This window comes from Mirounga leonina, unplaced genomic scaffold (genome assembly GCF_011800145.1).
Source record: "Mirounga leonina isolate KUSES-001 unplaced genomic scaffold, KU_Mleo_1.0 Mir_154, whole genome shotgun sequence".
Classification (NCBI taxonomy): Eukaryota; Metazoa; Chordata; class Mammalia; order Carnivora; family Phocidae; genus Mirounga; species Mirounga leonina.
Genome location: NW_023270389.1, coordinates 62,186,425 through 62,210,620, shown reverse-complemented (window position 1 = coordinate 62,210,620; position 24,196 = coordinate 62,186,425). Strand labels below are relative to the sequence as shown.

At 39.8% G+C, this 24,196-nt stretch overlaps 1 protein-coding gene across 4 annotated transcripts in view; it reads left to right on the top strand.

Annotated features, from left to right (window-relative positions):
• AKT3 (AKT serine/threonine kinase 3) overlaps positions 1 to 24,196 on the top strand; it is a 311,247-nt gene that overhangs the window by 48,403 nt on the left and 238,648 nt on the right. The window contains exons 1-2 of one of the 4 annotated variants that reach the window (XM_035010956.1): positions 7,453 to 7,872; positions 13,876 to 13,937. The exons of 2 other annotated variants lie outside the window; for them this stretch is intronic. In XM_035010956.1, the coding sequence (XP_034866847.1) occupies positions 7,838 to 7,872; positions 13,876 to 13,937 (97 nt within the window). In that variant the 5' untranslated portion in view covers positions 7,453 to 7,837. Of the gene's footprint in view, positions 1 to 7,452; positions 7,873 to 13,875; positions 13,938 to 24,196 lie in introns of those variants that run through there. One more of the 4 variants, XM_035010959.1, reaches the window with a different exon arrangement.

Genomic DNA, 24,196 nt, shown 5'->3' with positions numbered 1-24,196 from the left:
CGCTGCTTGAAGTCATTGAACATTTATTTAATAAGCATCTATGCAGCAAGGGTCCAAGGTAGATCGCTGAGGATGGCAAGAACGGGTCAAATGTATTGAGTAATTAATACATGCCAAGTACTTTATCTGCATTATTACTTAAATCTCACAGATGAAAAGAGAAGTAACTTGTCCAAAATCACAGAACTGGTTAAGTGATGCAGCTAGAGTTAAAATCCTGGTTTGGGGGCACCTGGGTGGCTCAATCGGTTAAGCATCTGCCTTCAGCTCAAGTCATGATCCTCGGGGTCGGGTCCTGGGATGGAGCCCCGTGTTGGGCTCCCTGCTCATTGGGGAGTCTGCCTCTCCCTCTCCTTCTGCTCCTCCCCCTGCTTGTGCTCTTTTTTTTTTTTTCTCTCTCTCTCTCTCTCAAATAAATAAAATCTTAAAAAAAAAATAGAAGTAGGAAGATAATGGAGCAGCAGTACCTTTAAAATTTGAAGACAAATGATATCCAAACTAGTCTAAGTAGTCTGACATAAGATTGAGAGTAAAATAAAGATATTTTCAGAGAGACACATCCCTCCCCCAAACCCTCAGGAAGCTGCGGAATGTACTCCACCAGAAGGAGGGAGTGTGTCAAGGAAGAGAACCCAGGTGAGTGGAGAGAGGAGTTCAGACCCAGGGTGGTGGCTGTGCAGCCAGCCCAGGTTGACCCATCCAGACTGGAGCAAGTTGGAAGGCAGAGAGAAACTTCTTCAAGGAGATGAAATTGATAGAAACCTGATGTGAATGAATATATTCAAAAGGGATTTGTCAGACTGGAGAGTCTGAGGTTAATTAGGGATAACTACATAGTAGATAAATACATAGGGATAAGTATACAGAAAACTAAGTAAATGAGGAGCCAGGCAATTATTAATTCCAAGTAAGACAAAATGTTATGCAGGAAAAGAAAGGTAATTAGTGTTTGCTACTTGGCTCAGTTCTGAATACCCTGTGTAGTCATAATGATAAAAGCCTCCATTATTGATCTAATAACCAAAGTATTGAGACCGTGGGGGTGGGAAGTGAGGAGGGTGGTAAGACTAGGAAACAGAGCTGAATCTTAAACATCATCATCAGGCAGTCACTGGAGAATCCCCTACCCTGGCCATTCATGAAACAGTGATACAAACATGCTGCATTATTTAGAGATGGAGGGAAATTCCAAAACAGCTAACTAGAGAAAACTTGTGGGGAAAGAAAATGTTGGTGAAGGGGGCCGGAGACTAGTTTTTCTTAACAAGCCTTGTAGATCTAGTTGATTTTTAAAAAAACTCTCTGGGTATGCAACACTTAATCTGAAACTCTAGATTTTGGAGAATCCATTAACTTTAGCAGATTTTTTCTAGGTCAGAGGTTTTTCAAGTGCTTCAGCTTCTCACTTAAATGTTACCGTAAGTTAAAGTTTCTGTGGTGTATGTTGGATTTGAAACATATAAATCCATCTTGTCATTGTCTTCATTATTTAGATTTTACTTATGGGTAAGGTGCTAGCTGGGATTCGTCCACATCGGCCACTCTAGGACCGATATTTCCCAGATTCTCTCTTCCTGCAGTGGTTCTGCTCAGTCTCCCACACCTAAATTAACTATTCCATCTGTGTTAGGCTCTTCTGTGTGTTACATTAAACTATGTTCTCACCCAGTTCTTACATAGACTCCCCCCTCAGCCACCATCCCTTTTGGGGCCTTCCCTGATTTCCTATTTCTTCGTAGTATTTCAGTAGCATGAATGCTTGTGTGGTGAGAAGCTCTGTGCTCCTCTCTGACCCCTTTCCCCAAAGCTCGGATGGATGGAAGGTAGAACAGGAGGTCTGGGGTGAGTAGCACCGGAAGAGGAATGTATCACCCTGCACCATTTCCGGTCCAGCAGCTTCTAATCATTTTGCCCTCTCCATCCCAGATGCTTTCTGCAACTTCAGGGTTCATAATTGACTGGTTTACTATTATGTGCTTCTTGCATACTTACCTCTTCAATTCAGAATTCTTAATTGTTTCTAAAAACTAAGTTACTGGTTAAATTTTGCTAATACAAGTATAAAGGGATTTATTAGCACTATTGTAGGTCTCCCTGAACCAATGGAAAGGCCAGCATTGGGCTCTCAAGATGGGGCCACACAGCTGGGAGCAGTGCCTCTATTCCTAAAAAGCTGTGGAAGGACCCCCAGTAAATGAATATCCTGCTTTTGAAGGTTGCCATTCTTTATCACATTAACATAGCTCTTACACTCTGTAATGATAAACTTGTAAACTGAGAAATTACTCCAAGTACAGGTCATAGTGGGGGAAGTGATGGGGTGACTGGATGTGTAGTTCCTAGGATTTTATTTTTATTTTTTAAAGATTTTATTTATTTGAGAGAGAGAGCGCACATGCAAAAGTTGGGGGGGCGGTGTGTAGAGGGAGAGGGAGAAGCAGACTCTCCGCTGAGCAAAGAGCCCAATGCGGGGCTTGATCCCAGGACTCTGGGATCATGATCTGTGGCGAAGGCAGACACTTAACTGACTGAGCCACCCGGGTGCCCCAGTTCCTGGGATTTTAAATCCAGAAATGGGAGAAAGAGATAACAAAAATTTTCAGGATGTGAAAGCATACTTTTGGTCTATTTTGTACTGAATACCTCTTTCTGAGGAGGGTTAGAGGCTTGCCTTAGGTCAGTGCCTTTCTTGGTGTGTTCTGGTTAAAATGGAATTCAGATCCCTTGATCAGAACCCTCCCCTGGTTTCTTGTCTCATGTAGAAGAAAAAACTGAAACTGCTTTTTGATAGTCTTTAAGGCTCAGAATGACGTGGACAGAGGTGGGTTTACCACAGAGCTAACTAAAGTTTACAGTCTCTTGCTTGTGCAAGCTGTTTCCTAGGCTGGACCCAAATCGGTAGAGGCCACTATAGTTTTCCACTGTGACTTTCTTCCTGTCACACTCCCCATCCTTTCAGGCTATGCTGAGGTGGACACCAGCAGTTTGGGAACCCCAAGGAGAAGGGCGTGGGACACACTGATGTTATTTACAGTCACTTTCATGGATAGTTTAGTGCTTGCAAGCTGACCCAGTGTAAGAATGCCTCCCGGCTGGCATCTGCCTACAATGGCAGGGCCTGAGGCTGAGTGGGCGTATGAACTTGTCCTGTGGCACTCAGCCCACACTGGAAGAATTGTGGGCAATGGAGGAGAAGCCAAGATGGACCATTTGCAAATTTATTGACTATTCTTCTAATCTTATAGCTCCTATGTGAAAGAAACATAAAAGAGGTTTTCACCAATTCAATAATTTGACATATTTACGTGGCATCCCCAATAGTTGGGAAGCCGAAAGAAACCTTTCCAAACATTCAGTAATAAAAAACAAAGATTTGCCCTTTATTTCAGATGAAAGACTAAATTGTTGTCTCTAAAATTAATATAGAAGTGTGCCAGGGAGTTAATTATTAAAAATATTCATGTTATCAATTAGGATGTTTTGATGTGGTTGACAGCTCTTCAAGATTTATAATTTGCCTGAGTTTCCTTTCTCATTCCAAAGAAATAATTCAATTAGGACCTGATTTTTTTTCATAATTGTGTATTCCTCTTCTTGAGTGAGCCCTTCCCCCAATTGCATAAGCTTCCAGCTCCGTCGAAACCTGGGTTTACCCCTGGGTTTCCTCCCATCTTCTTCCTTCCACCTCCTGTCCTGTCCTCGCGTCCTCACCTACTACAGTCCAGGCAGACTCATTGAGTTGTTCCTCAGGTGGATTAGCGGTGTGCCTGCCGCACACCGGCCGCCCCTGCCCGTCACACTCTTGCCTTGGCTTTTCAAAGAGCTTTTCGTTTTCTTCTTGGGACAGGTGTCTTCTCAGGGAGTCTTTGACCACCCGGTCTGCAGTATCCTTTTCTTCTTCCTCATCTCTGGCACATCACCTGCTTGATTTTCATAGCGTTTGCCAACATCGGCCCTTCTGTTGTTGTTGTTTTTATGGGCTGCCTTTACCTTCCTGGACAGAAGCTCAGCGAGTGTATGAGAGCTGTGTTCACTCCTGTGTTGCTAGAGTCTCGAACAGTGCCTGGACCTTACTGTTAGGCACTCAGTGGGTATTTGTTGAAAGAAGAGTTACGAAGAAGCTTGCACTTGTTCATTTTACTGTGTATTCACTGGTTCCGTTTCTTATGTTGTTAATTGTTTTTTTTGTGTTATTGGACAGATACGATTTGTGCATCCCTCCCTCTCATTGCCGCCTCTCCTCCTACCCTACGTAACCCAGAGGTACGCTGAGTCAGTGCTTAGCATTCTCATCTCACCCATTTGTATTTTAAGTTTTTTCTTATGTGTAAATACCTATATAAACAATATAAATGTTTAACAATAGAACTAGTATGTTTTCAAGCTTTATACAAATGATACCATATTGCACATTATCCTCACCTTTTTTTAAACATTATGTTTTTAAGATGTATTTATATTGATACTCCGAGCTCTAATTTCTTCATTTGCATTGCTGTGTGGTTTTGCATGAATAAATCACACTTTACTGAACTGTTCCGTTGAAGGGCTTTTAAGTGGTTGCTAATTTTTTTCCCTATCATAAACCATGGTGCGATAAGTGTTTCTGTAATGTATATGTGAAATTATTTTCTAGGATATATTATTGCAAGTAGAAATCACCAAGTCATCGGGGATGCTCATCCTTCACCTTTACTAGATTGTGTATTTTGTTTCCTAAAGTGGTTGTCACCAGGTGACTCCACCAGCGGTTCCGGAGAGGTGTCCTCTCCTTGCCATCGCTTTGTTTTCTCAAACATAACGTTTGTCATTCTGGCGTGTGACAATGGTATTGCGTGTTTAAAATTTGCCTTTCTCCAGTTACCGGCGGGGCTTTGAATTTTTTCATGTGTTTATTGCTGTTTAATTTCTTTTGTGAATTGCTTTTTCTGCCCTTTGTCCCCACTCAAAATTTTTTGTACTGGATGATTTGTCCTTTTCCTGTTGATTAGTAGGAATTCTTCAGGTATCGATAGTAATAATTTATCCAAATCACAAATACCTTCTTTCGGTTTGTGGCTTGTCCTCTTAGTTGCATTTGTACTAATTTTTTTCTTTTTTAATTTTATTTTATTATGTTATGTTAATCACCATACATTACATCATTAGTTTTTTTTTTTTAAAGATTTTATTTATTTATTTGACAGAGAGAGAGATAGCGAGAGCAGGAACACAAGCAGGGGGAGTGGGAGAGGGAGAAGCAGGCTTCCCGCCGAGCAGGGAGCCCGATGTGGGACTCGATCCCAGGACCCTGGGATCATGACCTGAGCCGAAGGCAGACGCTTAACGACTGAGCCACCCAGGCGCCCTACATCATTAGTTTTTGATGTAGTGTTCCATGATTCATTGTTTGCGTAAAACACCCAGTGCTCTGTTCAATATGTGCCCTCTGTAATTCCCGTCACCAGCCAACCCATCCTCCCACCCCCCTCCTCTAGAACCCTCAGTTTGTTTCTCAGAGTCCATAGTCTCTCATGGTTCGTCTCCCCCTCCGATTTCCCCCCCTTAATTTTTCCCCTCCTGCTATTTTCTGCCTTTGTACTAATTTTTGTTGTTGTGCCAAACTTTTTCATTTTGATGCAGGTACATGTATCAATCTTTGCTTTATAGTTTTGGCTTCTGGTATCATCGTGAAGAACCTCTTTGCCTATGTTGAGGTAATAACGGAAGTCTGTTTATTAATGATCTATTACTGCTGGCAGATTACTACTCAAACCTACTTAGTTTAAAACAAACAATAAACATTTATTACCTACCCTCGGTCCCTGGGAGCAGTGTGGCGGGTGGTTCTCGCCTCTGTCGTCAGTTTGCAGGTGAGATGTCACTTAGGCTGCTGTCATTGGAAGGTTTGACTAGAGCTAGAGGACCTGCTTTTAAAGATAGTCCACTCCCACGGCTGGTCGTGGGTGCAGGCTATTGTAGGAGGCCTCACTTCTTAGGTCCTTTACCATAGCCACATGAGTGACCTCATAAGGTGGAGGCTGGCTTCCCCTGAGTGAGTGAGGGAGGCAGCAGAGTGAGGTAGAAACTCGGTGTCTTAGGATCACATATGTTTGAAATCACAGCCCTGCTCTGGGGAGGAGATGGCATGGGGACTGCCATAGCAGGGTGTGCGGATCACTGCAGGCTGACCTGGAGGCTAGCTACCAGAGTGCCTTCCATTTTCTTAATAAAATAAATAAAAGTTCTTTCACATTTAGGTCTCCTCTACTCCACTTTGAGGATTTTATATTGTGTTGCATGTGGTGTTGGAAGGGGATCTAGCCTCAGTGTTCTTCTACAGGTATAATTTGTCCTAATCCCATTTATTGAATAATCCGTCATCATTGTTCTGTTTATATGTGGGTTTGTTTCTGGACTCTCTGTACTTTTCCTTTAGCTTCTTTTTCTCTTCCTCTGCCAGTACCACTTTACAACAAGTACTGATCTCTCTAAACCAAATCCCAAACTCCCTTTGTTCTTTGTGGTTGGCTTAGCTCTTCTTGTCTCCCAAGGGCCATTAAGAGAGAACTTGTTAGATAAATCTATTTGAGTTTTAGGATCAGTTTTCTAGGTTCCATGTAAAGTCCTGATTGGATTTTTCTCATTTTAAGATACAACTTTTTTTTTTTTCCATTAAAAAAGTAATAGTGCTTCATAAAGATTTGTGAAATACAGATAAAAGAAACATAAGAAAAGAAGAACACCCATAACCCCATCACCCAAACATCACCGTTATTGTGATTAGGAATACTCATTAGAAAGTCTTAAAGATTTGATTTTGCAAAAATTAAATTTGCTCTATAACAAAGGGCATGATGTGTTGGGAAAAAATGAGGATTAATATTTTTCTTTTCTTTCTTTGTTTCCTTTTTTTTTTTTTTTTAAAGTAGGCCCAATGTGGGGCTCTGCAGTAAACATAAGGGTGCATATGTCTTCTTGAATTAGTATTTTTGTGTTCTTTGGGTAAGTACCCAGTAGTGGAATTACTGGATTGATATACTAGTTCTATTTTTTATTTTCTAAGGAACTTCCATACTGTTTTCCACAGTGGCTGCACCAATTTATATTGCCACCAGCTGTCACTAGGGTTCCTTTTTCTCCACATCCTCATTAATCCTGAGATCAAGACTGAGCTGAGATCAAGAGTTGGACGCTTAACTGACTGCGCCACCCAGGCGCCCCTAACATTCTTACTATACAGTGTGCTTCCATAAATTATTAAGAAAAAGATAAATGACCCGATAGAAAAATGGGCAAAGAACATGAACAGGCATTTGACAGAGGAGGATGTACAAAGAAGTGCATATACCCATTCCTCAAGTGGTAGCATTTTTCTACATTTTGTTTTCTCTTTTCTTTCTCTCCCCTCCTTTTCTCTCTGTCCCCTTCTTTGTCCCTCTTTATATATGATACTTTAAATATATTTATAGAGATTTTTAAAAAATATGTTTAGATGGTTAAATATATTCAGGTTCAAATATATAGATTTCTTTCTGAACCCTTTGAGAGTGAATTTGAGATATAATGCACTTTGTGCCCTTATACACTTCAGTCTGTGTTTCCTAAAACGAGGACTTTATGTCACATAATGTGTAGTTATCAAAATCAAGAAATTAATATCAGTGGAATACTATAATGTTGATATTGCCAATAATAACTTTTATTCCTCCCCCTCAAAAAACACCTTAGGTCATCTTGCAAGTCTCAGTATGTGACATCATGATGTTTCATCATACAACAGAAGTATCAGTTGTTCTGTCTCTTCAGTTTACTTTAATCAGGAGGCGCATGATGTTGATTTGTCCCAATCCTGGTGATGGTAACTATGGTCACCGGTTGCAGTGGTATTTTGTAAGTAATAAGAATCTTGTGGTGTGATGCTTTATGACTGTGTAATGTCTAGTTACTCCTCAGACTTTGACCCACCAGTTTTAACATCTATTTATGGTTCTTGTTTGAATCAGTTATTAAGGATTCATGGTGGTTTTTCTAATTCTCTTGTTCCTTTCTCGTTTTAATTGACTTTTTTACTGAAAGAAGAAATTTCATTTTCCCTCGTGAATTCTGTTTTATTCAATGGCTAATAATTTTTTACTATCACTATTAACTTTTTAAAAATTTATTTTTCTTTAAAATAATTACTTTTATTTATTTGTCAGAGAGAGAGAGAGAACGCAAGCAGGGGGAGTGGCAGGCAGAGGGAGAAGCAGACTCCCCGCTGAGCAGGGAGCCTGACGCGAGACTCTCCCCCAGGACCCTGGGATCATGACCTGAGCCAAAGGCAGACACTTAACTGACTGAGCCACCTAGACATCCCTAAAATATTTATTTACTTATTTATTTATTTTTATTATTATGTTATGTTAATAACCATACATTACATTATTAGTCTTTGATGTAGTGTTCCATGATTCATTGCGTATAACACCCAGTGCTCCATGCAGAACGTGCCCTCCTCAATACCCATCACCAGGCTAACCCATCCCCCCACCCCCCTCCCCTCTAGAACCCTCAGTTTGTTTTTCAGAGTCCATCGTCTATCATGGTTTGTCTCCCCCTCCGATTTCCCACCCCCTTCATTTTTCCCCTACTGCTATCTTCTTCTTTTTTTTTTTTTTTTTAAACATATAATGTATTATTTGTTTCAGAGGTACAGGTCTGTGATTCAACAGTCTTACACAATTCACAGTGCTCACCATAGCACATACCCTCCCCAATGTCTATCACCCAGCCATCCCATCCCTCCCACCCCCCACCACTCCAGCAACCCTCAGGTTGTTTCCTGAGATTAAGAATTCCTAAAATATTTATTTTTAAAATTCCGTTATAATTATCATACTATATTAGTGTCAGGTGTACAATATACTGATTCAGCAATTCTGTACATTACTCAGTGCCTCATTGTGGTAAGTGTACCTATTTCACCCATCTTCCCGCCTCCTCTCTGGCAACCACCAGTTTGTTCTTTATGTTTAAGAATCTGTTTTTTTGTCTCATTTTTTTCTTTATTTCTTGAATTCTAGGTATGAGTGAAATCATATGGTATTTGCTTTTTCTCTGACTTGTTTCACTTAGCATGATACTCTCTAGATCCATCTATGTTGTTGCAAATGGCAAGATTTCATTCTTTTTTTGTGGCTGAATAATATTCTGTTTTATATACACATCGCATCTTCTTGATCTCTTCATATATCAGTGGACACTTGGGTTGCTTCCATATCTTGGCTACGGTAAATAATAGTGCAATAAACATAAGGGTGCATATATCTTCTTGAATTAGTATTTTTGTGTTCTTTGGATAAGTACCCAGTAGTGGAATTACTGGATTGATATACTAGTTCTATTTTTTATTTTCTAAGGAACTTCCATACTGTTTTCCACAGTGGCTGCACCAATTTATATTGCCACCAGCTGTCACTAGGGTTCCTTTTTCTCCACATCCTCATTAATCCTTGTTGTATTTTGTGGTTTTGATTTTAGCCATTCTGACAGGTGTGAGGTGGTATTCTCATTATTAATTAATTAATTAATTTTTTTTGTTAGAAGTGGAGAAGGGGCAGAGGGAGAGGGAGAGAATCCCAAGCAGGCTCCATGCCCAGTGTGGAGCCCGATGTGGGGCTTGATCTCACAACTCTGAGATCATGACCTGAACTGACATCAAGAGTCAGATGCTTAACCGACTGAGCCACCCAGGCACCCCTCATTATTTTTAAATGCTCAAATTACCCTAGATTTATCCCATGGAAGCCCCTTTAAGTAAGCTCCTATATTCTTTTGACATGTTCCCATCGATTTGTGAAGACTTTCTGACATTCTGACACAGTAAGATACTCCAGGCTTATCCTGTCCTTTCCCTTTTCCAGCTTTAGAATCAGCCATTTCTCCACAGAGTTCTGGTTTCTTCTAGTGGATAACAGTATTATCTTTCTTTTATTCTTAATTCTTTTATTTTTAATTACCTTTATTCTTCATTACTGTATTTTTTATGCTATGTTGATCCATTCTGTTTTTTCATGAGTACCAGGCTGTTTTAGTTATTTAAATTTTATATTTTAGTTAATTATTATTTTAGTAGATCTCTTTGCTATATATTTGACACTAATGAACAATCATCTTTTCTTGCTTGACTTCTAGAAACCCATAGTTCCTCTTTTGTTAACTTCTTTGCCTGCTTTTCTCATTCTTCTTCTGGATTGTTCTTCCTAGATTAAGTTTTTAAAGGGTCGAGTTTCCTAAGATTCTGTCCTTTCTGTGGGGAACGAGGTACTGTCATTGCTTAGTCTGCACTGGTTCCATCCCTCTGGGACAATTTGATAATATATATCAAAATTACGAATGTATATTCCTACTTCTGGGAATGTGTCCTACAGGTACGTTTGCATATTTCATAATGACGTATGTACAGGATTATTCATACAAATACTGTATGTTAATAGTAAAAGATCTGGAGATTATCCACACTAACCCAAAAAGTTTATTAGTTTTTTCTCCCCATATCTGCATGAGGCTAGATTCTTTATATGTGTGAACCAAAATAACTTAGTGCAGCAGAGTGGGAAAAATGTCTATTAATAGTGGATTGGTTGAGTAAATTTTGATACAGCAATGCAATGGATATTATACATTTGAAAAGGAGTAGGAAGAATAGTATTTATATGGAAAATTATGGAAAAATTACTGCAATTAAAGAGGAAAAGAGCCAAGTGCAGAACATATTATGTATTACTTTCTGTGTAAAGGGGAGGAAATAAGATTATGTAGTTGTAGTTGCTTAAATTGGTGTAAAGGAAGTCTGGAAGGAAAAATAAGAAACTAATGCTTTACCCCAGAAAGCAGGGTATGAACTGGGCAGATGACAGACAGGGGTGTGACAGACTCTTTTAATCTGTTTGATTTGTGATAGGGGTGCCTGGGTGGCTCAGTGCGTTAAGCATCTGCCTTCCTGGGATTGAGCCCCGTGTCGGGCTCCCTGCTCTGTGGGGAGTCTGCTTGTGGGTTCTCCCTCTCCCTCTGCTCCTCCCCCTTGCTTGTGCTCTTTCTCTCTGTCTGTCTCAAATAAATAAATATTAAAATAAATCTGTTTGATTTGTGACATGTGAAGATACTACCTAATTACTCTAAAATGTTTCTGGTATAGCTTAAAGTTAGTGTTGACACAGCACAAACTTGGACTTGGTAATTCTGAGCTGCTGACCCACAGCATAATGTTCGTTAGCACACTATATAAAGCCCTTCATCTCTTTAGGTTTTTACTTTGCCATTTCTGGCTCCGTGTTTCACATTCTAGCAACATTGAATTTCTTCCGGTCCTTCTCACACATGGCGCTATTTCATATCTGTGCCTGTTTTACCTATGTCTTCTTCATATTCACCTTTTAAGAATCTGTTTGTCATCTTCTCTGCAGGCTGAGTTAGGTGATTCTCTCACATGCGCCCTGTATTTGTCTATTATCGCTCTTATCACACTGCATTGTAACGATCGGCCTCTTTCTAGTACCCTGATGCAGACGCTCAAAGATCTGCCGTGTTTTGTTTTTTTTTTAAGATCTTTGCCTGTAGGGTCTGGGCCATCCTTCAAGCAGCTACTACAGTCTTTCCTGGAGACAGACACGCAGGAATGTAACTAACGTGAGGCCGGTCTCGTAAATGAGATCGTAGGCAAAGTTATGCTTCCACGGGAGGTCTTTGGCATGGGTCTGGAAGCTGGGCCCGAGTCCAGATGGAGACATTTCCACAGGCCCTGTGGGGGAGCAGTACATAGTCTGGTGGAGCTTCAGCAGAGAGGAATCATGACTCAAGGTGAATGGGGAAGGAAAGGAAAAACAGGCACAGATTGTGAGAGGTCGAACATTCTAGTCTCAGGAATTTAAATAGCATCTTGTGGGCCGAGTAGGACTATGGAATGTTTCTGAACGGGATGTCAATCCGATCTGTGTTTTAGGATGATGACTTTTATGCTTTGTGTAGGGTGGTTTGAAAAACGAGGAGATGCGACAACAGGGTACCTGTGAAGATATTTTATACCGTAAGCTACAGTGTTGAATACAGGATCAGAAAGAGTAGCCAGTCACATTTTCAAACTCTGTGCTTTTTCCATACAGTCTATTCAATCTGGAATCATGTTATTCCAGTAATGAGAGTCTATTCATCTTTGAAGAGACAGCTTATGTGTTACTTCTGCTCCTAATCCCTGGTAAATTCCCTCCAAAAGTAATTAATCATGCCCTGTTCTGACTGTGTTTCATTTATTTCTTTTAGAACCTTTTTCATACTCTCTGTATCTCACAGTCATCGTCTTAATCACCCCCAGAGTTAACTGCTTTCTCCTGCAGACCTGTGTTGCTTTATGTGACCCACTCATGTAACACTTACCACGATGTATCATTGTTTGATGGTTTTTCTGTTTATTGCAGTAAATATTTCTTCAGTATCAAACCTCAAGGAAACCTTGGCAATCTGTATGTTTATCTATAATGTATGATTAGACGCGTGAGTTCCTTAAGGGGACCTTATTTTGATCTCTTACACTAAGCACAGTTGGTGATACATATTAGACCCTCAGTAGAGGGTATTAGAGACATCAGTGGAGTGGTGTTGGTTAAAAACCAGGTTTAAATCCTGGCTCTGCTGCTGTAATAAGAGTCCACTGTAGAGAAGTTATTTAAGCCTGTCTAAGCCATAATTGTCTCATCTGTAAAATGGGGAATTCGTGAGCTTGGGCTGCCATTACAAAATACCAGAGACCGAGCAGCTTAAAAAGCAGAGAGCTTTTTCTCACAGTTCTAAAGAGTGGGGAATCTGAACACGGGGTGCCAGCATGATTGGGTTCTGGTGAGGACTGTCTTCTTGGCTCGTGGGCAGCACCTCCTTGTTGTATCGTCACGTGGTGGAGAAAGACAGAACAAGCTCTCTGGTATATTCCTTTATAAGGATGCTGATCCTATCATGCGGGTCTCCCCTTACTACCTCATCTAAATATAATTACCTACCAAAGGGCCCATCTCCAAACACCATCAGGTGGGGAGTTAGGGCTTCCATATATGACTTTGGTGGTGGTGGTGAGGGGGACATAAACTTTCCATCCGTAACACTGTCTTATACAGTGGTTGTGCCAATTAAGTAATTTATGGAAAGCATTTAGCACTGAGCCTCTAACATAACAAGTGTTGTGTTTATTTAACCTCCTATTATCATTATTTTGACTTGGTATAAATTTTACATATGGGGTAATGGAGGAAAATTCGAAATGATCTGGTGATTTTGCTCTTCATTGATGGGGAATGTGTGATAATATTAATATAATATTAATGTGTAATAATATTATTATTAATAATGTGTAATAATATATTAATTAAGAAGGGAGAAGGGCGGGAGATGCCACTGTGCTCTATCCACAGGGGAGGAGAAGGTAGATGCTATTGTCCGGCTTAGAGATGGAGCCCAACTATGCTCACAGTAGAAGAAAAGAGAACTTTAATATTCTGTACATGTCTGTGACCTTTAAAATGTACTTCTTAATTTGTTTTTATTCAAATCTTTCTTTTCTTTTCTCTGGTTTCATTGATAGGTTGAGTTTTTCTGTTAGTCCAGGAAAACAGAAGTGCCTTGGAGATCTTTCTCCACAAATACTACTAGTTCTGTTTTGCTGGATTTTGAAAAGTTGTATTTCAAACATTAGACTTGTTCTGATATTTTAAAATTGGAGTATCATCTGTTCCTACTCACTAGCGTTTGGGTTTTGACTTTCTCCTCTCTAAATGAATCGAGGACTTAATTTATGAGCCTTTCTAGAACTATTAAGACTCTCTAATTCTTTCACTTTTGGCAATAATTGTCTCCACATTTACTTTATAGAGTCCCCTTTGGTGGAGCCCACAGGCGGAGAGGAAGCACAGGATTCGTAAGATGGAGGGCGGGTGAGTGACTGAGAATTTGGGTTGGAACTTGGGGAAGAGTGGTAGTGGTTTCTCCTTAATAACAGATATAAAACTAGAGAGACTGTGATGGTTTTTGTCTTACGTCAATTGTATTAATAATTTGGGTGGCATAGTTATCATGCCATCTGTACTAAGATTTTGTCAAATTCACACAGTGACTCAGCACACAGTTGACAGTTTGGGGAAACGGCAGACAGTTGATCCCAGGGCTCAGCGTTTCTTTGGCGATAGTGGTCAAAAGCACATCATTAAAATGCAGTTTGGGACTTTTCTTTTTTGTTTTTTTTGTTTTTGTTTTAAAGATTTTATTTATTTATTTGAGAGAGAGAGAGAGAGAGAGAGCACATGAGAAGGGGGAGGGTCAGAGGGAGAAGCAGACTCCCTGCTGAGCAGGGAGCCTGATGCAGGACTCGATCCTGGGACTCCAGGATCATGACCTGAGCCAAAGGCAGTCGCTTAACCAACTGAGCCACCCAGGCACCCTTCTTTTTTGTTTTAATAATAAAAATCACAACTCTTAATAATAGATACCATTTTAGTTGTAATTGGCAGACAAATATGCTTCTGGAGCCACAGAAGTCAAACTTGAGAGAAAGTAAAGAAAACTTAGATCGATGTGATATGTAATGAATATTAACATAAAATAATTATCAAGTGACACATTTTCATTCAGAAGAAAAATGATGTGTGCCCAAGATTAACTTTATTATTACTTTTTTTTTTTTAAGATTTTATTTATTTATTTGACAGAGAGAGACACAGCGAGAGGGAACACAAGCAGGGGGAGCGGGAGAGGGAGAAGCAGGCTTCCTGCCGAGGAAGGAGCCCGATGCGGGGCTCGATCCCAGGACCCCAGGATCATGACCTGAGCCGAAGGCAGACACTTAACGACTGAGCCACCCAGGCGCCCCTAACTTTATTACTTATATAAACTCAGAGTTATGATTTTATACAACATAATATTGCAGCAGTGATACAAACAAAGGGAAGAGGGCAGTAAATTGACATCAAAAAAGGAACGGAGCCTGTGAAAGTGGAGCCCATTAAAGAAAGGGGGAAAATCTGTGGGTCTGGATCTATGGCAGGGGTTTCTATTTTGTAATGTAAAAATAACCTTAAATTGGTTGTCTTGGTTTACTGGTGAATTTATGAGTTTTCTAACAATGGATGTAGTGGTACAGTTAGATGAGACTGAGCATAATAGGATAAATACTAGAAAAACTTTGTCTCTGGGACTCTTTTACTGCTTTTTTTTTCTTATTCCTTCAACCTCCTCATTTGGGGTCACCCTCCATAGGCCTTGCCCTGTTTTATCACGATCAGGGGAGACCCCAGTACTTTTGGGCCTTGACAGGTTATTTCTGAGAGATGAACAGACACACTTAATGGCAGATTATTTTACATTTAATTGGGGCTCTTGAAAATCCAAACAGAATTTCCTTATGGTAAAACCTCAAACATTGACATCTGTTGCAGGAAATATTTTTAGGGAAGAGGGTTTTTTGACTCTGCCCCCAGAACCCAGCCTGTTGCTGGGTGGGAAAGAATGAACACAGCAAGAGGCCCGTTACCTGCTAGTGTGTGGGGATCTGGACTGGGCCCTCGATCGACACGACATCTACCATTTGATCCTTACAGTGAGATCCACATTCTCATTCACATTTCACAAAAGAGGACTTGAAAAAGACACAGAGACCAAGTGACCTTTCTAAAGAGGTTACAGTGGAGGCACATCTTAAAATCAGGACTTCCAGACTCCAAAGCTTTTACCTTCACCTCCAGACCAGCCTTTCCCAGTCACTGTATTCTTCCGTTTTACCCAGACCTCTTTGTGATGAACATACAATATCTTGCCCTCAAGAATTCCTTTACCTGGTTCTCTAGAGACCATTCCCCAGCTCCCTTGTCCATCACCACATAGACCTGCTGCTTGTTGGTCCCTTAAGTCTCTTACTGGGACCTCCCATTGGGCTTTTGGCTAGGAACCGAGAAAGGCCTTATTAGCAGAGATGGCCAACAACTGCAGCGTTGTTCTAATCATACTCAGGTTGGTTTGTTTTTTAGCAGATTGGCCAGCCCTGATGCTTGTACACTCTCCTTGTAGAGTAATGCAGGTGTGCAGGAGGGGAGGGTACACTCTGGAAGGAGCAGCTAGCTGTGCTTGGGGGGCTCATGGAGAGGTTCGGGGAAGAGGGTGTCATTTCACTGAAGTTGGACTATGTCCTCGACTATAAGAAGCTGTCTTAGATGTACTATGTGTGGAGCATCTGTACCGACAGCGGTTCCCTCACATGGACATGTAGCTGCAGCCATTAAGCTCGAATGCTTCGCCTCTTCCCTTTTCCCCTAAGTTTTACGTGGTCATGTATCTTCTTTTCCTCCCCATATATCTTTTAGAAAACTGGTCTTCTCGCTAGCTGTTCATTTGTTTCCCTTTATGTTTCTGCTCTCTGCTCTTAAATTTCTCTGGTTTTTGGAAGCAGGCAGATAAATTTCTGGTCGGTCAAGCAAAGTTAGATTAATGTAGATGGTTGATAAAATAAATAAAAATAAATCTTTACAATAAATGTTGATTGTCGATTTCTGCCTTGTTCACAACACTTAGTAGTGTGTGAAGGGTCACGATGTTGGTGGGAAATGAAGAGAGGAGGGTAATGGAACTAGGCACCTGATCGCTTTATCATCTTTACTGTGGCACAGATGGTTTTCTTCCATTTAGAATAATTTCAGGACTGAAAGTGTCTGTCTCAGGACAGACTAGCTGTGTTCTTGAGCTGAAAATACAGTAAGAGGACAGTTGGCTGGAGGGAAACATTATATTCAGTGGTATATTATTTTCTGGCCCAGTTTGGTTGTAAGGCTGTTTGGTGAGTTACACTTAGGAAGGTTCCCCTTTGATTAAGTCTTCTCATACATGCTGGTCTCTCATGTACATGCGGTTTTCACATGCACATTGCCAGATGTGAAAGCAACTTGATTTACTTGAGAAGCCATATGACATTATGGAAAGAGCCCTGCACCAGAAGTTAGGAGAGGTGAATTCTGGACCTATCTCAGTCTCTTGTTCTTTCCTTTGAGTTCATCAATTGACTTCTTTTAGGTCTCGGTTTTTTGCTTTTTAAATGATGGGATAGGATAATGCTCTCTGAGGTATTGGTTGGCTCAAAACTTTCATCCTTTCATTATTTCTTTAACTATAAAACCTTTGTTGAGTGCTTCCCACATTTCATGCAGGGAATAAAAGACGTGGAGTATATAGACCTATAGGTGATGGAAGAAAATTGAGAGTCCAGAAAAACCCATACATCTGTGGTCAGTTGATGTTTGACAAGGGTGGCAAGATTAGTCAGTGGGGAAGAATAGTCTTCAACAAATGGTACTGGGACAACTGGATTTCCACATGCAACAGAATGAATTTGAACCCCTACCTCACATTATGTATAAAAAGTAACTCAAAGGGGACTTAAACGTGAGAACTAAAACTGTAAATCTGTTAGGAGAAAATGGGTAAATCTTTGTGACCTTCGATTGGGTAATAGTTTTTTAGATTTGACATCAAAAGCACAAGCTTTTGAAATGAAAAGCTGATAAATTGGACTTCATCAAAATTAAAAACTTTTCTGGGTCAGAGGACACTATAAAGAAAGTGAAAAGATGACCCACAGAATGGGAGAAAATATCTGTAACAGATATCTAATAAAGGTGTAGTACCCAGAACATATCACAGAATTTTTATAACTCAACTATAAAAGACGACAATAAAAGAGAAATAAAAAATGGTGAAGAATCCGAATTGACATTTCTCCAGAGAAGATACACAAAGGACCAATAATACATGAAAAATGCTCAACATTAGCCATCAGAGAAATGGAAATCACAATGACATGAGATATCACTTCATACCCTCTAAGATGGCTGTAATCAAAGAGATCATAGGAAGCGTTGGTGAGGTCACAGAGACAGGGGGGCCCTCACATAGGCTGCTGGAATTGTAACACAGTGAAGCTGCTTTGGAAGGCAGTTCGGCAGTTCCTAAAAAACTTAAACACAGAGTTACCATATGACCCAGCAGTTCCACACCTAGAGAAATAGACCCAAGAGAATTGAAATCCTGTGTTTCCATAAAACTTGCATATGAATGTTCATAGTAGCATTATTCATAATAGCCCCAAAGTGAAAATCACCCAAATGTCCAATAACTGTTGTATGGAAAAACAAAATATGGTGTAATTTAGAAAATGGAATATCACTCCTCCAGAAAAGGAATGAAATACTGATACATGCTCCAAAATGGATGTACCTTGAAAACATTATGCTAAGTGGAAGAAGTCAGACACAACGGTCACGTATTGTATGATTCCATTTATATGAAATGTGTGGAATAGGCAAATCCATAGGTAGAGAGCAGGGTAGTGGTTGCCAGGGGCCAAGAGGAGGAGGGGCTGGGGAGGGACTGCTGATGGGCTCAGCATTTCTTTCTGGCGTGATGAGAAGTTCTGGAATTAAGACAGTGGTGATGGGTACACAGCCTTGTGAATAACCTGAAACCCACAGATTGTACACTTGAAAATGGTGATTTCTGTGATATGTGATTTTTATCTCCATAAGATTTTTAAGAAGACATAGCCCTTCATGGTGCTACAGTGAACAGTTTATGTGATGAAGATAGGGTTCTGTGGGAAGATAGGGAATGACATTTTCTCCTAGTGTGTGGAGTTGGGGTCAGACTCCTGAAATGAGTAACATGGGGACCTGCAGAATGAATTGGAATTATTTAGGTGAAAAGACATCTGGTAACGGAAATGAGGAAGAATATATGAGAATTAACAGCTTCCAGCCGGTGTCAGCTGTAACAGATCTAAGCTCCTCCCTCTGTCCTGTGCAAGACTGCCAGAGACCTTTGCCTTAAGTAATTTAATTACCTTATGTTATGATGAGATACATATATGTATGTCACTTTCTTGGGAAAAACCTAGCATTTATATTTCATGATTTGATTGTAAGATTTTAGTCCATGGCATTTTATAATTTAAAATTGTCATGAAACCAAAGCTAGCTTCTAGAATTCGTTTATGCTGTTTTTTTTTTTTTTTTTGTATTTATGTTTTGTAAGTTCAGTTTGTAGAAATTCTACTGTTTTCATTCCTTTTGACAGTTTGAGGTTAATTTCAGATCCTTGTAAGCATGATTTACTGTAGAGTTAGGATAAATACAGATATTTATTTTTGTTTTCTCTTAGGTAATAAGATGTTTTATTAGGAAATTTCAAACATGTACAAAAGTAGAGAGAACAGCATAATCAACACCCATGTAATAATATACCAGCTTCAGAAATTTTCAACTCATGGCCAACTGTATATCCACTTACTCTTTTACCTCTTGGATTATATGGAAGCAAATCTCAGATGTCACATTGTGTCATACCTATGCTCCATTTATCTCTAAATGACAAGAATTTTTTAAAAAAAACATATTTGAGTATTTTTTAACTTGGAAATTTTTTTCTTAGGAAAACAAATTATTTTAAAAGTTATCTAGGGCGCCTGGGTGGCTCAGTTGGTTAAGCGACTGCCTTCGGCTCAGGTCATGATCCTGGAGTCCCGGGATCGAGTCCCGCATCGGGCTCCCTGCTCGGCAGGGAGCCTGCTTCTCCCTCTGACCCTCCCCCCTCTCATGCTCTCTCTCTCTCATTCTCTCTCTCAAATAAATAAATAAAATCTTTAAAAAAAAAATAAATAAAAGTTATCTATTACCAGAAATTGTTACTGTTACTCTTACATAATTTTAAAAATTTGGTTACATATTCAGTTCTTCTAATAAGTATTAGGTATGTTTATAAGATAACAAATTTATGTTACAAGAATATGGTTCATATATTAGTCTTTATGCTCCTCATTGTGACTAACTAGGACTTACGCATGATAAAACTCTTCTCTACAGCTAGTCATTACCTCTGTTTACCATATTCAGTGGCCTTTACTGTTTGGCCTTCTAAGAGTCTGTATCATGTAATACTGTTTACTACCCATTCCTTATTGGACACCCATCTCTCTTGGCTTCCTTGGCATCTGACCTTCTTGGTTCATCCCTGTGTCAGAACGCTCTTTCACGGACACATTTTCTTTTGATACCCACCGAATGTTACTATACCCCATCCTTACTCTCTTCTCCAGCCTCTTCTGACCTCTCTGCAAACTCTTAGTTCTGCTCTCTCACCTGTGTGATAGGTTAGCTGTGTGTTAGCGAATCCCTAGTATTTGTTACTAGTGAATGAAAGAAACTCTTTTTCATGTTCTAGTTGAATATTTATTTTTTTAAAAGATTTTACTTATTTATTTGAGAGAGAGAGAGCACGCGAGCGTGGAGAAGAGCAGAGGCAGAGGGAGAAGCAGGTTCCGCACCGAGCAGGGAGCCCCATGTGGGGCTCGATTTCAGGACCCAGGGATCATGACCTGAGCCGAAACCAAGAGTCAGCTGCTTAACCAGCCTAGCCACTCAGGCGCCCCTAGTTGAAAGTTTCCGCGGATATCCCCGTGTCTTCATGAATTCGGATCTTCAAGACTGAGCCCGACTTCTTTTTTGTTAACTCTGATTCCCCTTCAGCTTTCCTTTACTGACAGATCACCAAGTTTCTTCAGCTCGCTAGGCTGGAAATGTTTCTATCTTCCTCTTCCTTTAGTCTCCTCTGCACATGCTATTATCTTGTCTTAGTAATTCTTTCTTCAAAATATGTAAGTTATTTGCATTTTATTCTTACTGTTGTAGGCTTTTTTTTTTCTTCCATTTAGGAAACTTCCTAACTCCTTTTAGGTCAGCTCACTGCTCTTCTCTGTGACTCCATAGACCTCTTGCGTTGTCTTGTCAGGATGATCTATGTACACGTCTTTCTGTCATTAGAACTCAAGCTCCTGGGGCACCTGAGTGGCTCAGTCATTAAGCTCTGCCTTCAGTTCATGTCATGATCCCAGGGTCCTGGGATTGAGCCCCGCATCGGGCTCCCTGCTCAGCAGGAAGCCTGCTTCTCCCTCTTCCACTCCCCCTGCTTGTGTTCCCTCTCTCCCTCTCTCTGTCAAATAAATAAATCTTTAAAAAAAAAAAACAAAAAAAACCTCAATTTCTTCGGGACTAAGATGGGATTTTATTCATGCTCACCTCATGGCACATGAGGCATTGTGATATTTCTTAAAAGATAATTGATTTGAATTGAACTTCCAATCCCTTTACCTGTATTCCTGCAATACCTACCTAAGGTCCCGTCTTTCCCTTACAATATGTCCTATGTAGAGTAGTCTGAAGCCTTTGAGTGTCTAATGAAAGCAATAGAATGTCAACGTAAATCAACCCTGTAAATTTCCATCGTAGAACTTTCTGCCTAAAATTATTATTTATTTTTTTTTTTATTATGGGTTTCCCCCCCTGGAAAAACCCTCTGTGATGGTACAGAGCCATGTCAGTCATTTACATTTTCATGTCCTCTAATATAACCTTCCACATAGTAAGACCCTAATAGATATTCGAATACGAATGGGTACTCTCCCTTGCGCCCCAGGAGAGAGCAGTGCACTTATACCTAATACAAATGATTTCACAGCAGTTATAAACCTCAGACTTCGAATTTTTCTTTTATTGTATCAGAATAATCTTTTTTAATATTTTATTTAAGTTCAATTTAGTTAACATACAGTGTATTACAGAATAATCTTTCTAAAACAGTGCTTTTATCAATGAAAATCCAGTTAAACTCCTGGGCCAGACTTCAGAGAGGTTCTGAGAATACAAACATAAATAAGAACATCATTCCTGTTTTTTATGGAATCTAGGCGTGAAGAGGTAGAAGTGCTTACGCCTCCTTGAGGAGGTCAAGGAAAGCTCCCTAGAGGACCTCTGCTAGTTCTGAGGTTTTTCTCCAGCTCCACAATGACGTAGTCCGCAGGTCCCATTTTCCTCTGCAGGAGGCAGGAGCCTGGGTCTGTGCAGAGAGAGGAGTGAAAGCTGCCCGCAGCTTGGCTGTTCCAGCAGGTTCCAGCGGCTGCCCTCATTCTGACCCGAACACTTCCTTCAACCCAATCAGTAACTTCGGAATGGAAATCTAATTCCTTCCTAGATGGAGATTATTTTTAGATCATCCCTTGTTTTGTTAGTTTAGATAACTGAAGGAGAAGCCACTAGTGTTCTGAGGGCTTTACTGAAGCCACTGTGAGCTTTTGTTGTTTGTGGTTTGGTGGATTTTTGTTTGGTTAACAGGGAATCAGGAGACATTAGTACTTAGCACCACTAAAGTCCTGCTTATTCACTTAGACTTACTTCTACCACTCATTTACTCCATTTGTTTTCCCTTTCATTCCCATTAGAATGTAAGCTCTGTGAGAGCAGGATTTTGTCTGTTTCGTTCATTGCTTAACAGATGTTTGTTGAATGAATGCTTAGGAAGTGATTGGTAGCCTTCACAGAGTAGTTTAAATAAAATAGTGGGGATGGAACCTGGTTTGCATGGTTGAGGATCGCCTCAGCTGGTGATTTCAAATCAAACAGGACTCTTTTCTTTCCCCTCTTTTACAAAGTTTGGTAAAGGGGCGCCTGAGTGGCTCAGTTGGTTAAGCATCTGCCTTGGACTCAGGTCCTGGAATGGGGCCCCACATCCAGTTCCCTGCTCAGCGGGGAGTCTGCTCATCCCTCTGCCCCTCCCCTCCACTCATGTTCTCTCGCACGCTCTGCTCTCTCTCTTTCTCAAATGAATGAATAAAAAAATCTTAAATTTAAAAAAAGTTTGGTAAAGAAATTATTTATGAAAATTCTCTGCTTAGTCACTTTTGTTTCCTTTTTACTGATGGTAGCTTGTTAAATCTCTTTTAAATGAACATGTCCTCTTTAAGTATCCTTCTTGTAATTTATATAAATTTTATAATTATAGAATATATTTATTACTCTAAGTTCTCTGATCTCAACTTCTTATGACTTTTTAGATATTTAGAGAAAATGAAAATTTTAAGCGTTCTTTAACCTAAATGCAGCTGTGAAATCATGGTAAATGGTTTTGGACCTTCGATTAATTTTGTTTTGAAAAATTAACTTAGTAAATGTGCACCAAAAGTAAATGTGTGTGTAAATGACTTTACATTATTTAAAATTCTAGAATTAGACATCTGTCTAATGAATGCTGTTCTAAATGTTGGTAAATCATTAATAGTAATTAAAAGGTTAAATACAAGCTGAAGAAAGCTTTGAATTTTGAAATGTTTGCAATAGCTAGTGATCTGACTGATGCAGACGTTTTTGTCAAAGTTGAAAAAGTTAGAACTAATTAATTTCTTGGGAGACATATGATGAATTGTAGGTGTGATAACATATTTGAGTAACATATGGTAGTAATGGGGCACCTTTCTAGTGACAGGGCAGCCAGTTAAATATAGACTTTTTTGGTGTTTTTCTTTCATTACCATTCTTTGTTACAGTGTATTTTTAAACCAGTCTTCTTTTCTAGAGGTCATTGCTCAGGATTTAATGATTTATATTTAAATGTTAATATGAACATGTAATTCTATTCTAAGTTGGCATAAATTTTAGTGAAAGGGTTTCTTAAAACTGTAGCCATTCATTTTTTCCCTCAACGTGCACATGCGTGCTTCTCTGACTAGGTAGACCCCATGTTTGGGGAAGTATAGTCTCAGTATATACATTATTTAAACTGCAATTGCCCTTGAATGAGGGCCAAGAAGGAGTGTTAGGTGGTTACCTTTGCTGCCGTGTAGCGCATACTGGCACTTATTTTCAACATTTAGCTGTACTTTTCTCTCAGAAGGATTCACTATTTGCATTTTGACTAATTTCCTTCCTTCCTTCCACTTTTACTTTCTGAATATTGCTTATTTATGACAACAGATTAAAAAAGGAATTAACCATTCTGTTATTAAAATAGTATCTAACATATTGTTAGAGGAAATCTCGAGTTAGGAATTTTGCAAATAGAGGCAATTTTTGGTCATGCCGTAGTTTTCATTTTTTAAAAGTTGGGTTTTTACCACAATTTACAGGCTTGTAATCGGGTGTGTAAGTCTACAGTTTTATAACTGTCCTTCAGAGCAGTCCACATTGAAAGGAGAGCTCAGGCTGACAGTGACTCAGGGAGGGGAGGGTGTTCAAGGGAAGTCTCCCCCTCTTAACGGTGTGCTGAGGACCTAGATGGAGTGGAAAAGGTAGTGAAAGGCTGAGCTTTCCAGATCTTCTTACATTAATGCAAG